Source organism: Sinocyclocheilus grahami, unplaced genomic scaffold, assembly GCF_001515645.1.
Source record: "Sinocyclocheilus grahami isolate Dianchi unplaced genomic scaffold, SAMN03320097.WGS_v1.1 scaffold7.1, whole genome shotgun sequence".
Taxonomy (NCBI): domain Eukaryota; kingdom Metazoa; phylum Chordata; class Actinopteri; order Cypriniformes; family Cyprinidae; genus Sinocyclocheilus; species Sinocyclocheilus grahami.
Genome location: NW_015505186.1, coordinates 395,280 through 408,597, shown reverse-complemented (window position 1 = coordinate 408,597; position 13,318 = coordinate 395,280). Strand labels below are relative to the sequence as shown.

General features: G+C 35.4%; 1 protein-coding gene across 1 annotated transcript in view; it reads right to left on the bottom strand.

Annotated features, from left to right (window-relative positions):
- LOC107589373 (disks large homolog 2-like) overlaps positions 1–13,318 on the bottom strand; it is a 62,825-nt gene that overhangs the window by 17,965 nt on the left and 31,542 nt on the right. Inside the window, exon 10 of the mRNA XM_016277786.1 lies at positions 8,030–8,171. Coding sequence (XP_016133272.1) covers positions 8,030–8,171 — 142 coding nt within the window. The remainder of the gene's footprint in view (positions 1–8,029; positions 8,172–13,318) is intronic.

Below are 13,318 nucleotides of genomic sequence, written 5' to 3'. Positions count from 1 at the left end.
ATAGCACTCTGTGAACAGCCAGCTTCTTTGGCAATGAATGTTTGTGGCTCCTTGTGAAGGGTGTCAATGATTGTCTTCTGGACAACTGTCTGATCAGCAGTCTTCCCCATGATTGTGTAGCTTAGTGAACCAAACTGAGAGACCATTTTGAAGGCTCAGGAAACCTTTGCAGGTGTTTTGAGTTGATTAGCTGATTGGCATGTCACCATATTCTAATTTGTTGAGATAGTGAATTGGTGGGTTTTTGTTAAATGTGAGCCAAAATCATCACAATTAAAAGAACCAAAGACTTAAACTACTTCAGTCTGTGTGCATTGAATTTATTTAATACACGAGTTTCACAATTTAAGTTGAATTACTGAAATAAATAAACTTTTCCACGACATTCTAACTTATTGAGATGCACCTGTATATATCTTAAAATATATTATATTTTTGTGTGGATATAAAAAGGTAAGTATTGTGACTGTGATTAAAATTATTCATGAAAAGTTAAGATTACATACACTACCAAAAGTTTGGGTCGATAAGATTTATTAATGTTTTTGAAAGTCTCTTTCGTAAGTCTCTTATGCTCACCAAGGCCGCATTTATTTGATCAAAATTACAGTAAAAAAAAGTAACATGGATTCAATCAACAATCGATATATAATACTGAAATACATTATGGTTTTAAATAACTGTTTTATATATTTAAATAGGGCTGTCAAATCGATTAATCATGATTAATCGCATCCAAAATAAAAGTTTTTGTTTACATAATATATGTGTGTGTACTGTGTATATTTATATGTATTTATAAATTCCTACATATCTGATCCACACCTACTGTACACACACGCATGGACTCGTCAGAGTTAAGAAATATACATATTTTGGACACGATTAATCGATTTGACAGCCCAACTTTAAAATGGAATTTATTTCTTTGATAAAAAAGCTGTATTTTCAGAAACTGTTTATCCAGCAGATCCTTTAGAAAGCAGTAAACATTTATTTAAAATAGATTTTTTTTTAAAACAACAACAACTTACTAACCCCAAAACTTTGAATGGAAGTAAATACACAGGCTTGATTAAAAATTCCCAAAGCAAGTAAAATGTATCTAACATTACACAGCATAAAACATATAACAAACTAAAAATAAACATTTTATCTGTATATTGTGTTTGTGATCAATATTATCCCAAGGATGAAATCAATAAAAAGATACACAAGCTACACTGCTGTGAGCAGATACAGTACCTGCATGACAAAATGAATGGGTCGCACATAATATGTCTGGCACATATGCTGCTCTAATGGATGAAACATTCAATCTCACAGATGTAATTTCACAAGCATGCATTATTCCACAACAAACACAATGTTAAGACAACAATCTGCACTTCCAGCTGTATTTTAGCAGAAAACGCTCTAAAAATCATGTGATGGTGCAAATGGCTCCATTTGGGTCACTTTGGTACAACATTATTCATAAACAAATAAACAGATCCATTACAAACCATCCTGAGTGCAAAAAGAAATGATCCACCACACTATACACAAATAAAGTGCTGTCTTCAATGTCCTCGTTAACCCTTGTTTCATTAAAGGATAAAATAAACACAAACACTGGAACACATGCCTAGGGAAAAAAGCACATGTTCCCTCTCATCGGCCAATGAAGACGTTAAGGTTGTTATGGAAACTGCAAGCTACTGTACAGTTGAGATAAATAATATTTTTTTTATGTTCGTATGCTGGCAGGTTCTCAGCTTATTACTGTGAATTCATTTCTCCATGGCATCATTATGGCAGTGATGCTTCTCAAGACACTTCCAAAAAAACAGCATGTGTTAGTGCAAGCTGCTGACAAAAACTCAAATTTACTGTCATATGACACATATTGAATAATGCTCTCTCTCCCCTCTGCAGGCATTATGTGCCCCTACGATAATAAAAATAATATATTCTTGTCTCTAAAGCATTCAGCCGATACAAACGATGAAACAGATTAATAAACTACCAGATGAAAGAACCAATCTGCAAACATTCTGTATTGCAAAAGCTGTATCTTATAGCATTATTTATATACAATTATAGCACTTATTAATATTTTTGAATGAGCTTTTATATAAACATTTTATTTTTTGCATTTTTATAATTTTGATTAGTTTTTTATTTAGCTATATATACTTACAATGTAGCAATTTTAGTATTATTAAATTACTATTTTAATTTAGTTTTTTTTTTATTACATTTTTATTTCAGCTAGTGAGATTTTTTTTAACAGGTTCAGTTAACAATAACAACACCAGTTTAAGTCTGGCTTAGGGCAGGTTTTTGCACTGAAATACTGCATGCAAAATTGCCAAAACTCTTTAGTGAATTCACCCCTGAGAGATTTTCTCTTGTGATTTATTGTGTGGGTCTTGCAGTAGAGCTGCAGGGCTGAATCTCTGTGTAACTGCAAGAGAAACAGTACAGGTACAGTATGTGTGTAATATACAGTGCTCAGCAGAAAAGGGTACATCCATGGGTGGACAGCATTTTTCCACTACAGCAAATGTCTGTAACATAATTTGTTAAGAGAGAGTGCTGCCTCATTTCTTGAAAAAAAATGAGTGTAGTATTTGCTAAGCAGTAAGATAAAAGCTGAAGCCATCAGCATGGCAAAAGGGGAAAAAAGCAATACATCTACAACACGCAAACTAGAAGAAAGTGTCAGAGTGCTGGCAAAGGTGCAGATAATGTGGTGCTTTTACTTGTTACAGAGAAATGTGGCGTTTAAAAGCCCCCTGAGAGTAAAGTGGAGTGGAATCTGTATGTGTAGATCAGCGGCCTCATAGCGATAAGAGCCTGGGCTTGTGAAATAACAGGACCCGAGCTGACATTTGCAAGAATGAATTACATACATTACAGCAACTGAAGATTTTATGTGATTATACATTTTTACAATTTGTGAAGAAAATGTGAGAGGTGCTTGTTAGTGCCAAGTTGCTGTTGGGGGTGGGGGGGTTTGCTGGCCAAAGTCAAAAGAGCCCACCTTCAAGGTGGATATCTGGAAAATTAAACTAAAAACACAAACATAATATCAATATTCACGGGATTATAAGAAAATAAGTGAATCTCTAGCTCGCTCACTGTCACAGTCCCTAGACACATCAAAGCCAACTTCTCGCTAAATATATCAAACCAGACATCTGTGCAATTTATATTCTGAAATTTACATTTGCGCTGGACTTTCCTGCATAATAAGTAGGATAAAGAGATGTATATTTCCTTCTCCGATCACACAGAGGAAGGGTGTTGTTATGGTTACATGTAAATGCTACTGCAGAAAAAGAGAGACTCCCGAGAACGCTTCGAGGAGATAAATAAGCAGTGCACACACACAAAACACAGATGCATGCTTCCGCGTTAAGAAATTGTGATGCTGATTCATTGTGTTTCTGTCACAATGAATCGGCATCACAATTTCTTAACGCGGAAGCATGCATCTGTGTTTTGTGTGTGTGCACTGCTTATTTATCTCCTCGAAGCGTTCTCGGGAGTCTCTCTTTTTCTGCAGTAGCATTTACATGTAACCATAACAACACCCTTCCTCTGTGTGATCGGAGAAGGAAATATACATCTCTTTATCCTACTTATTATGCAGGAAAGTCCAGCGCAAATGTAAATTTCAGAATATAAATTGCACAGATGTCTGGTTTGATATATTTAGCGAGAAGTTGGCTTTGATGTGTCTAGGGACTGTGACAGTGAGCGAGCTAGAGATTCACTTATTTTCTTATAATCCCGTGAATATTGATATTATGTTTGTGTTTTTAGTTTAATTTTCCAGATATCCACCTTGAAGGTGGGCTCTTTTGACTTTGGCCAGCAAACCCCCCCACCCCCAACAGCAACTTGGCACTAACAAGCACCTCTCACATTTTCTTCACAAATTGTAAAAATGTATAATCACATAAAATCTTCAGTTGCTGTAATGTATGTAATTCATTCTTGCAAATGTCAGCTCGGGTCCTGTTATTTCACAAGCCCAGGCTCTTATCGCTATGAGGCCGCTGATCTACACATACAGATTCCACTCCACTTTACTCTCAGGGGGATTTTAAACACCACATTTCTCTGTAACAATTAAAAGCACCGCATTATCTGCACCTTTGCCAGCACTCTGACACTTTCTTCTAGTTTGCGTGTTGTAGATGTATTGCTTTTTTCCCCTTTTGCCATGCTGATGGCTTCAGCTTTTATCTTACTGCTTAGCAAATACTACACTCATTTTTTTTCAAGAAATGAGGCAGCACTCTCTCTTAACAAATTATGTTACAGACATTTGCTGTAGTGGAAAAATGCTGTCCACCCATGGATGTACCCTTTTCTGCTGAGCACTGTATATTACACACATACTGTACCTGTACTGTTTCTCTTGCAGTTACACAGAGATTCAGCCCTGCAGCTCTACTGCAAGACCCACACAATAAATCACAAGAGAAAATCTCTCAGGGGCGAATTCACTAAAGAGTTTTGGCAATTTTGCATGCAGTATTTCAGTGCAAAAACCTGCCCTAAGCCAGACTTAAACTGGTGTTGTTATTGTTAACTGAACCTGTTAAAAAAAATCTCACTAGCTGAAATAAAAATGTAATTAAAAGAAAACTAAATTAAAATAGTAATTTAATAATACTAAAATTGCTACATTGTAAGTATATATAGCTAAATAAAAAACTAATCAAAATTATAAAAATGCAAAAAATAAAATGTTTTTATAAAAGCTCATTCAAAAATATTAATAAGTGCTATAATTGTATATAAATAATGCTATAAGATACAGCTTTTGCAATACAGAATGTTTGCAGATTGGTTCTTTCATCTGGTAGTTTATTAATCTGTTTCATCGTTTGTATCGGCTGAATGCTTTAGAGACAAGAATATATTATTTTTATTATCGTAGGGGCACATAATGCCTGCAGAGGGGAGAGAGAGCATTATTCAATATGTGTCATATGACAGTAAATTTGAGTTTTTGTCAGCAGCTTGCACTAACACATGCTGTTTTTTTGGAAGTGTCTTGAGAAGCATCACTGCCATAATGATGCCATGGAGAAATGAATTCACAGTAATAAGCTGAGAACCTGCCAGCATACGAACATAAAAAAAATATTATTTATCTCAACTGTACAGTAGCTTGCAGTTTCCATAACAACCTTAACGTCTTCATTGGCCGATGAGAGGGAACATGTGCTTTTTTCCCTAGGCATGTGTTCCAGTGTTTGTGTTTATTTTATCCTTTAATGAAACAAGGGTTAACGAGGACATTGAAGACAGCACTTTATTTGTGTATAGTGTGGTGGATCATTTCTTTTTGCACTCAGGATGGTTTGTAATGGATCTGTTTATTTGTTTATGAATAATGTTGTACCAAAGTGACCCAAATGGAGCCATTTGCACCATCACATGATTTTTAGAGCGTTTTCTGCTAAAATACAGCTGGAAGTGCAGATTGTTGTCTTAACATTGTGTTTGTTGTGGAATAATGCATGCTTGTGAAATTACATCTGTGAGATTGAATGTTTCATCCATTAGAGCAGCATATGTGCCAGACATATTATGTGCAACCCATTCATTTTGTCATGCAGGTACTGTATCTGCTCACAGCAGTGTAGCTTGTGTATCTTTTTATTGATTTCATCCTTGGGATAATATTGATCACAAACACAATATACAGATAAAATGTTTATTTTTAGTTTGTTATATGTTTTATGCTGTGTAATGTTAGATACATTTTACTTGCTTTGGGAATTTTTAATCAAGCCTGTGTATTTACTTCCATTCAAAGTTTTGGGGTTAGTAAGTTGTTGTTGTTTTTAAAAAAAAATCTATTTTAAATAAATGTTTACTGCTTTCTAAAGGATCTGCTGGATAAACAGTTTCTGAAAATACAGCTTTTTTTATCAAAGAAATAAATTCCATTTTAAAGTTGGGCTGTCAATTCGATTAATCGTGTCCAAAATATGTATATTTCTTAACTCTGACGAGTCCATGCGTGTGTGTACAGTAGGTGTGGATCAGATATGTAGGAATTTATAAATACATATAAATATACACAGTACACACACATATATTATGTAAACAAAAACTTTTATTTTGGATGCGATTAATCACGATTAATCGATTTGACAGCCCTATTTAAATATATAAAACAGTTATTCATCTGATTCATAAAACCTCTGCAAAAACAGAACTGTCCAAATGTTTTCTAAATTAATAATAATAATAATAATATGGTTCTTGAACACCAAATCAGCTTAATAGAATGATTTCTGAATGGAATAATGGCTGCTGAAAATTCATTTCCATCACAGGAATAAATTACATTTTAAAATATATTAAAATATAAAAGTTATTTAAAATTGTAATAATGTCTCACAATATTTGTATTTTTACTATATTCTTGATTCCCATGAGCATAACAGACTTTTTAAAGCATTAAAAAAACCTTACTAACCCCACTAAAAAAGAATTGGTGTAGAAACTATTTTCACCCAGAAATTTCACAATTAATTACAAAGAAACTGCAAATAACAGAGAATTAAACATCAAATTTTAAAGTACAAAGACCAAAATAGTATTTTCCTGTAAAACATAGTCCAATAATATTTGTTTTATTGGCTTTCTTTTGTGTATTGTAGTGTAACATTGTAGTGTATTTTTCAGGATGATAAAAAAAACAGATTTGCCCTCCTAAAACAGGATTCATGCTCTTTCAGCAAGTAATCTAGTGCATAGCAGTTTGTTGAGGGTGCTGCACACCTCAGCCCTGTTTCAGCAGAGAACTACATCTGCTGTGGCTGCTGCTGAGACCAATGCGCACACACACACACACACACACACACACATCGTGTGCTGAACCTGAGCACTCAGCAATGCCCCAAAGCCCAGTCTGAACACCATTAGACCAACCAAACCAGCACAGCAGCCCCCAATAGTGGACCTACCACACCTGAGCAACATGTTACAGCTGATTTGGCTCCTTTTCTGGTTGCTTTTTTTATTCAGTGTCTTTCATTTTATTTGAACTCATTTCATTGGTCTAAAAATATCTTATGCAAATAAATAAACCACTGATCAAGTAGATGATTTGACCAGCTTCTGATGTTTTAAATGAGCATGAGGGTCATCAAAGTGTCTACTGAGGAATAAGGCTGATTTTAGAGCCCCGTCTGTCCTTGCAGGAACTCAAAGGTCAAATGACAAGTAAATTTTGTCATTAGGCTGCAGGCTGAGAGAGGAAGATCAAGGACAATTATAATGATGATACAATCAGTGATGTGCAGTAAAAGCTTAAAAAAAAGACCTGACTCACAATATATGCACATTCCCTCCCAATGAAATATGTTAGCCTTATTTAAATCACTCTGGAAACTAAGCTCTACCTAAACAAAAACAATGAAACAAAGAGATTCTTCTTCTCCAGAGAAAAAGACAGAAAGACAGAGAGAGAGAAACAGATTAAAGAGTCTCAGAGTGGTGCAAATCTCAGACGGAGGATAGAACCCAAAACAATCCTGCAGTGAGGGAAGCACTCACCCCGAACAAATCCACTCACATAAAAAAAAACTAAATCTGCTGAGCACACAAACCTTCAGGAGATGTTTTTTGGGAACATCGTTAAAAATGTTTGATATTCTTTTCTAAATAAAGATCCAAAAAAATGTATACATCGAGAGCTATTCACCAAGGAAGTTGTCACTGAAGAAAACACAATGCCGAAATAACAATATCATGCAGTTATGACATAAATTGCACTTTTCTAAAGTATAACGTAAATATAACCTCAACAAAACCAAATTAAACACAATAAAAAAAACACACACACACACACACACACACACACACGTGTTTGCAAATACACTCTCAATTAAACAGAAACAAATCAGCAACAGCAGAGAAACAGAAAAAATGAGGGGCTGGAAGAGAGGATGGAATAAAGGATAAATGAAAGAACGCATTAATGAAAGAGAGAATAAAAAGAGATTCTCACTCTTGAGGATGCTCGCAGACTGCAGCAGCGTGAGAGATTGACCGTTCCCTACACACAAGCAAAGACTGCCACTCTACCACCTCCTCTCCCTTCTCTCTCACACACACGCTCTCCTCCAGACCTGCTCTCATTGGCTGGGACTCTAGAGTGGGCGGGGTTGAGTGTCTTACAGTCCTTCCTCCCCCTAAAGTAGTCCAGATCAAAAGCCATGCTGGATTTTCTCTCTTGATGTCGGCTTTGTGTTTTCAATCTGCAGCGCATTAGCTTGCTTAAAGGTAAACATGCCACAAATCCAGCAAATATTTCAGCTTTAACTGTCCTTCAAATCTTGTGGATTCCACAAACATATGAAGGGAATTCATGTACATAAGCGGCAGGCTTGTGAAGTAAACACATGTGAATCGAGAAATCAATTTATTATTAACCGTTGACTGGGGGTCAGACGGAAAGGTAAATACAGATGGATAAAAATACAGTTACGCAGGTGCAAAGGGAGAGTCTCACAGAGGAAAATAATCTCAGAGGTTGCTCTTATATAGCTCAGATGAAGAATGTTTATTTTTAACGATTACCCTAAAATTCCTAAGGAGAAATAAAAATAGCCATAAATCAGAGTATTTTACTACTATATAGAGTTACACAACAGAGCTACAAAATTAAATAATTAAAAAAAATGTATTAAACTATTTTAAAATAAAAAGTGTCAAAAATGAATCATTCAAAAATATAAACTAAAGTTTATCAATCAGTCAATCAATCAATTTGATCAGAAATATAGTAAAACCAGTAATATTGTGAAATATTATAACAATTTAAATGAAATATTACTACAATTTATTTAATACAATTTATTACAATTTTCAGGTTCTCAAGAAACAGTGATGCTTTTGTAAAAAATGGTGATACTCTTTTTAAGGATTCCTTCGTAAATAGATTTTATTTGGTATTATATATGTCATATGTCTTTGCGGTCACAAAAAAGGAAAAAATATCTCACTGACCCCAAACTTTTGATAAAATATATAAAAAATGATTTTAATTAATAATAGTAATTTATTTTTTAGTCATCATTTATATCATACTTTATATTACAGACATGACCATCTTAGCAAATTTTTTTTTAAACTTTTTTCTCAGTAGGAAGCAGACCCAAAAATCAAAATTTGATATCAACTTAATCTCATTGCATTCAAAGAGATCTCCTTTCTTTTTTTCTATCTATCTATCCATCCATCCATCCATTCATTCACTCACTTATGTGTGCTAAATCTAAACCTCTGAACTCCGAGACTCTTTTCAGATTCTACTGTAATTCACAAAAATTGCACCTTTCCCTCGAAAAGCGGCAAGAATCTACTGCACATGGAACCTTCTAGACAGATAAAAAGCTTTCAATCCCTGCCTGTCTCAGACCTGCATTTCAAGCTGAGAAATTCGAGGAAGATTACAGGCTGTTTGGGATGATGGATTACCACATGTCCAGAGACAAAGATAAGAAACTACAGAAGACGTACGTTCAGAGATTCTGTGGTGATATAATCAATTTCCCTAGAAAAGCAGCAGGGATCTGCTGCACATGGAACCTTCTAGACAGATGAAAAGCTTTCTACCTCTGCCTGTCCCAGACCTGCAATTCAAGCTCAGAAATTCAAGGAAGATTACAGGCTGTTTGGGATGACGGATTACCACACGTCCAGAGACAAAAATAAGAAACTGTAGCACTTATATTATCAAACATGCATGTTAAAATGGGTGCATTCAAAACACAACAGCTGCACAAAGAGCATCACTGCGCCAGAAGGTACAATCACAATGTGTGAGTTACAGAACTAGCAGTGTGACATTTCCAGGGAAGTAGAGACTGTAAATTAAGCCAGCATCATCTGTAATGTGTCAGCGCACACGTATGCACAAGCTTTTAGCTAAATAATGCTACTGTATCTACAGACTGCAGCGCTGAGATAGGAAGACAATGGTGAGCGAAGATTGTAATGATGAGTCTAAAGATGTGGTCAGATTAGTGAAATTTTGTGTGCAAAAGGTCAATTTTCAGTAGTGTAGAGATGTATGAAGCACTGCTCAAAGAGAAGTCATGGACTGTATCCGAAATCGCACACTTCCCAACTATAAAGTAGGTGAAAAACTGTGAAAAGAAACAAATTACTCAAGTTACTTATTAATACTATACAGAACGCACATTTTTAGCAGTCACAAATTCCTTACTCAAAAGAAGTACCTACTCAGAGTACGCAATTTTTGATACAGCCATTTTTAAACCAAGCTGCTTTCTGTTGGTCAGTGTTGCGAATTCACATGGCCAACTTGAATATAAGTGAAATCTGCGTGATGAACTATTTTGTCCTCACAGGAAACTCTCTATTGCACAGATACCTATTGAGATTTTGGTACCACTTTAGTATAGGGACCAGTTCTCACTATTAACTAGTTGCATGGCTATTATCAACATATTGGCAGTTTATTAGTACTTATAAAGCACTTATTCTGCATGACCATATTCAACATCCCTAAAGCCCCGTTCACACCAAGAACGATAACTATAAAGATAACGATATTTGCGTCCACACCAGCAAACGATATCGTCTGTTTATTCTAAGCGCATGCTCGTCTGCCACTTTAAATTCTTGAGCTCGTTACAGCAGAATGGATCCTGATTGGCTGTCAATTTTTTATCGTTTATCAGTTGGAGAAAAATCATTTTGAAAGTGATTCCAACGATGTCGTTTCTCTTTGTCTTTATCGTTATAGTTGTGGTGTGACTCTGCTATTCTTTAATATTGAGAACGATTTTTAGAACTATATCTTTATCGTTATTTTATAGTTATCGTCCTTGGTGTGAACGGGCCTTAATCCTCCCCAATACTTAAACTTAACAACTAGGAGTTTATTGGGGCAAAAGTTGTAGTCAATGGTTTGTTAATAGCAAGAACTGGACCTTAAAATAAAGTGTGAACGAAATTGAAATTCCTATTGAAATGACTGGCATGCAAAATTTTGCAGAGCAACTTTAAATGTGACAACACTTTAAGAGTGATGATGGTCATGTATGTTTGAATCCAGAGACTGTGCATCCTCTTGAGAATCTGCCATTAGAAGCTCAGCCAGAGAAACTAAGCCACAGGGTATCTGGAATCTGGGCCAAGCAGTGGCTAAACACTGGCAAAAGTCCACCTCACAGCCCATTAAAAAAAGATATACTCCCAAACAACCCAAAGGGGTGTTCTGAAAAACACAAAGTCAAAAAATGACAACAAAAATAACTTATATTTTTGTACTTTCTGAAGAAAATGTTATGCTCACTCGTGCAAAACAAAGCAGGGGTATTCTATGTGGTTGCTAAGGTGTTCTGACTGATTGTTAGTGTGTTGCTATGAGATTGCTAGGGTGCTCTGAGCGGTTGAAAAGACATGTGGTTGTCTTTATGATTTTCTGGTCTATGATTCAGGTTCTTACTTCAAAGTCTGTGCAATTCATTTTTCTCACCCGCCAGGTGAAAATTGTAAGCCTGATTGCTTAGAAACGTAATAAGACACATCTCCTCAACAAGCTACACGATTTGATGTATAATTCATGTCCAATTCGAGTTATGCACTGAAGTTAATAGTCATGGAATATTAATAATACTCCCGAGGGGAGGAGAGATAACCTTGTGTGACCCTAAAATTACTTCTCAGAAGGTTAAACTAATTAGTTTCGTACAGTCCATGACAAAACAGCCAGAATGTGATTATAAATATTATAAATCATGTTCTGGAAAAAATACTTCTCTCTGAATGTTGCCCTTTAAATTAGTAACACAACCGAATTTGCATGAACGTGGCACAATCTGTCAGAACAATAAAACAATAGCAGAAGATCCATTCTTTGTGGAAGTTGTTCAGATGTTTGGGCTTCATTAGAAAAAATGAGATGGAGGAGAGCAGAGGTTAGTCATAAATCAGCGAGACACACAATATTAGAGTCAAATACTCATTCATAGAGCTCTGGTTATCCAGCTAAATGATTAATGGCCAGTTAGCTGCAGACTGCATTCTCTCACCACACTCAAACATTAGATTTTTGATGGCACCAGGTTTATCTGAGGGACATTCGATTTATAGAGAAAGCAGATTTCATTAATATTGTAGCTTGTTGACGCACCAAAAAGGTTTTATTAAAAATTCTCAGTGATGAGAAATTCATTGTAGCCTATCCTGTTTGTAATAATGTGTGTGGGTTTATTAAGCTGCCTATAACCAAATGTTAGTTAATTCTGTCAAAATGTACCTTTGAGGATGTCCCCAAAGGTAAATATTATTCATATTTCATAAATGAGGCTTACTTCTTCTTGTTTTTGTCCATATTGTTCCCCAAGTCTAAGAATATATGCTTAAAATTTGCTAGTGCGCTAAGAAAAATGTACTTAATTCAAAGTGCATTCTCTGAAAACAATATTTGTATTGGACAACAAATACCGATTTAAGAAAAAGAGTGATTTGCAGTTAAATTTTAATTAGCTTGATATTTCGATAGCTAGGTAAAGTGTGTAAGTGTGTGTGTGTGTGTGTGTGTACAGAGTAACCTCAGGTGTTCTTGGGCCGTCATTGGCTGTCTGGCTGTCTGTTGAGTTTAGTATACGCACACTGGTGATGTCAGTATGTCCCCACTAGTGGCCTCAATCCTGTTTACCAGAAAGCCACACTAACAGAACCACACAAACACACACACAAATGAAAATGTCAGTTCTGAAAAACCTTTTCAAAGCCTATTGTTCTCTGTTTCAAAATGCCAGCTAAAAACTGCAATGTGTTCTGAGAGTAAACGGTTTTTGATTTTAAGTCAGCTAGCACTGAGGGACAGTCATTAAATAATTTTTTGTAGTGATGGTGCTGAAATATAGAAACAAAATACTGCAATCTGTTCATTCTCTCATGGAAGAGAATGGTCTCTCAGTCAATATGTGGATCTGTGTATGAGTTTCAGTGTATAACCTATTACTGTGAAATTACCAAGGTTCAGGAAGTGTTTGCTGTACCTGAGGGCACTCTGATAAAATCACATGTAATCATGTTTCCCAGAGACAGTACACAAGCTAGCCAATGCTGTCTGACCATGGTTAAATGATCTGTCTACCTTCTCTCTACCTGTTCTGTCTACTGGATGGAGGATATACAGTGTAACCTTTGTAATTGAGGTCATAAATAATTTTTTCAAAGCATATGTGGCTCTGCAAAACATAAAAAAATAATTTTACATAAAAGTCTTGAAAGCAGAGAAAGAATAATCTTTCAT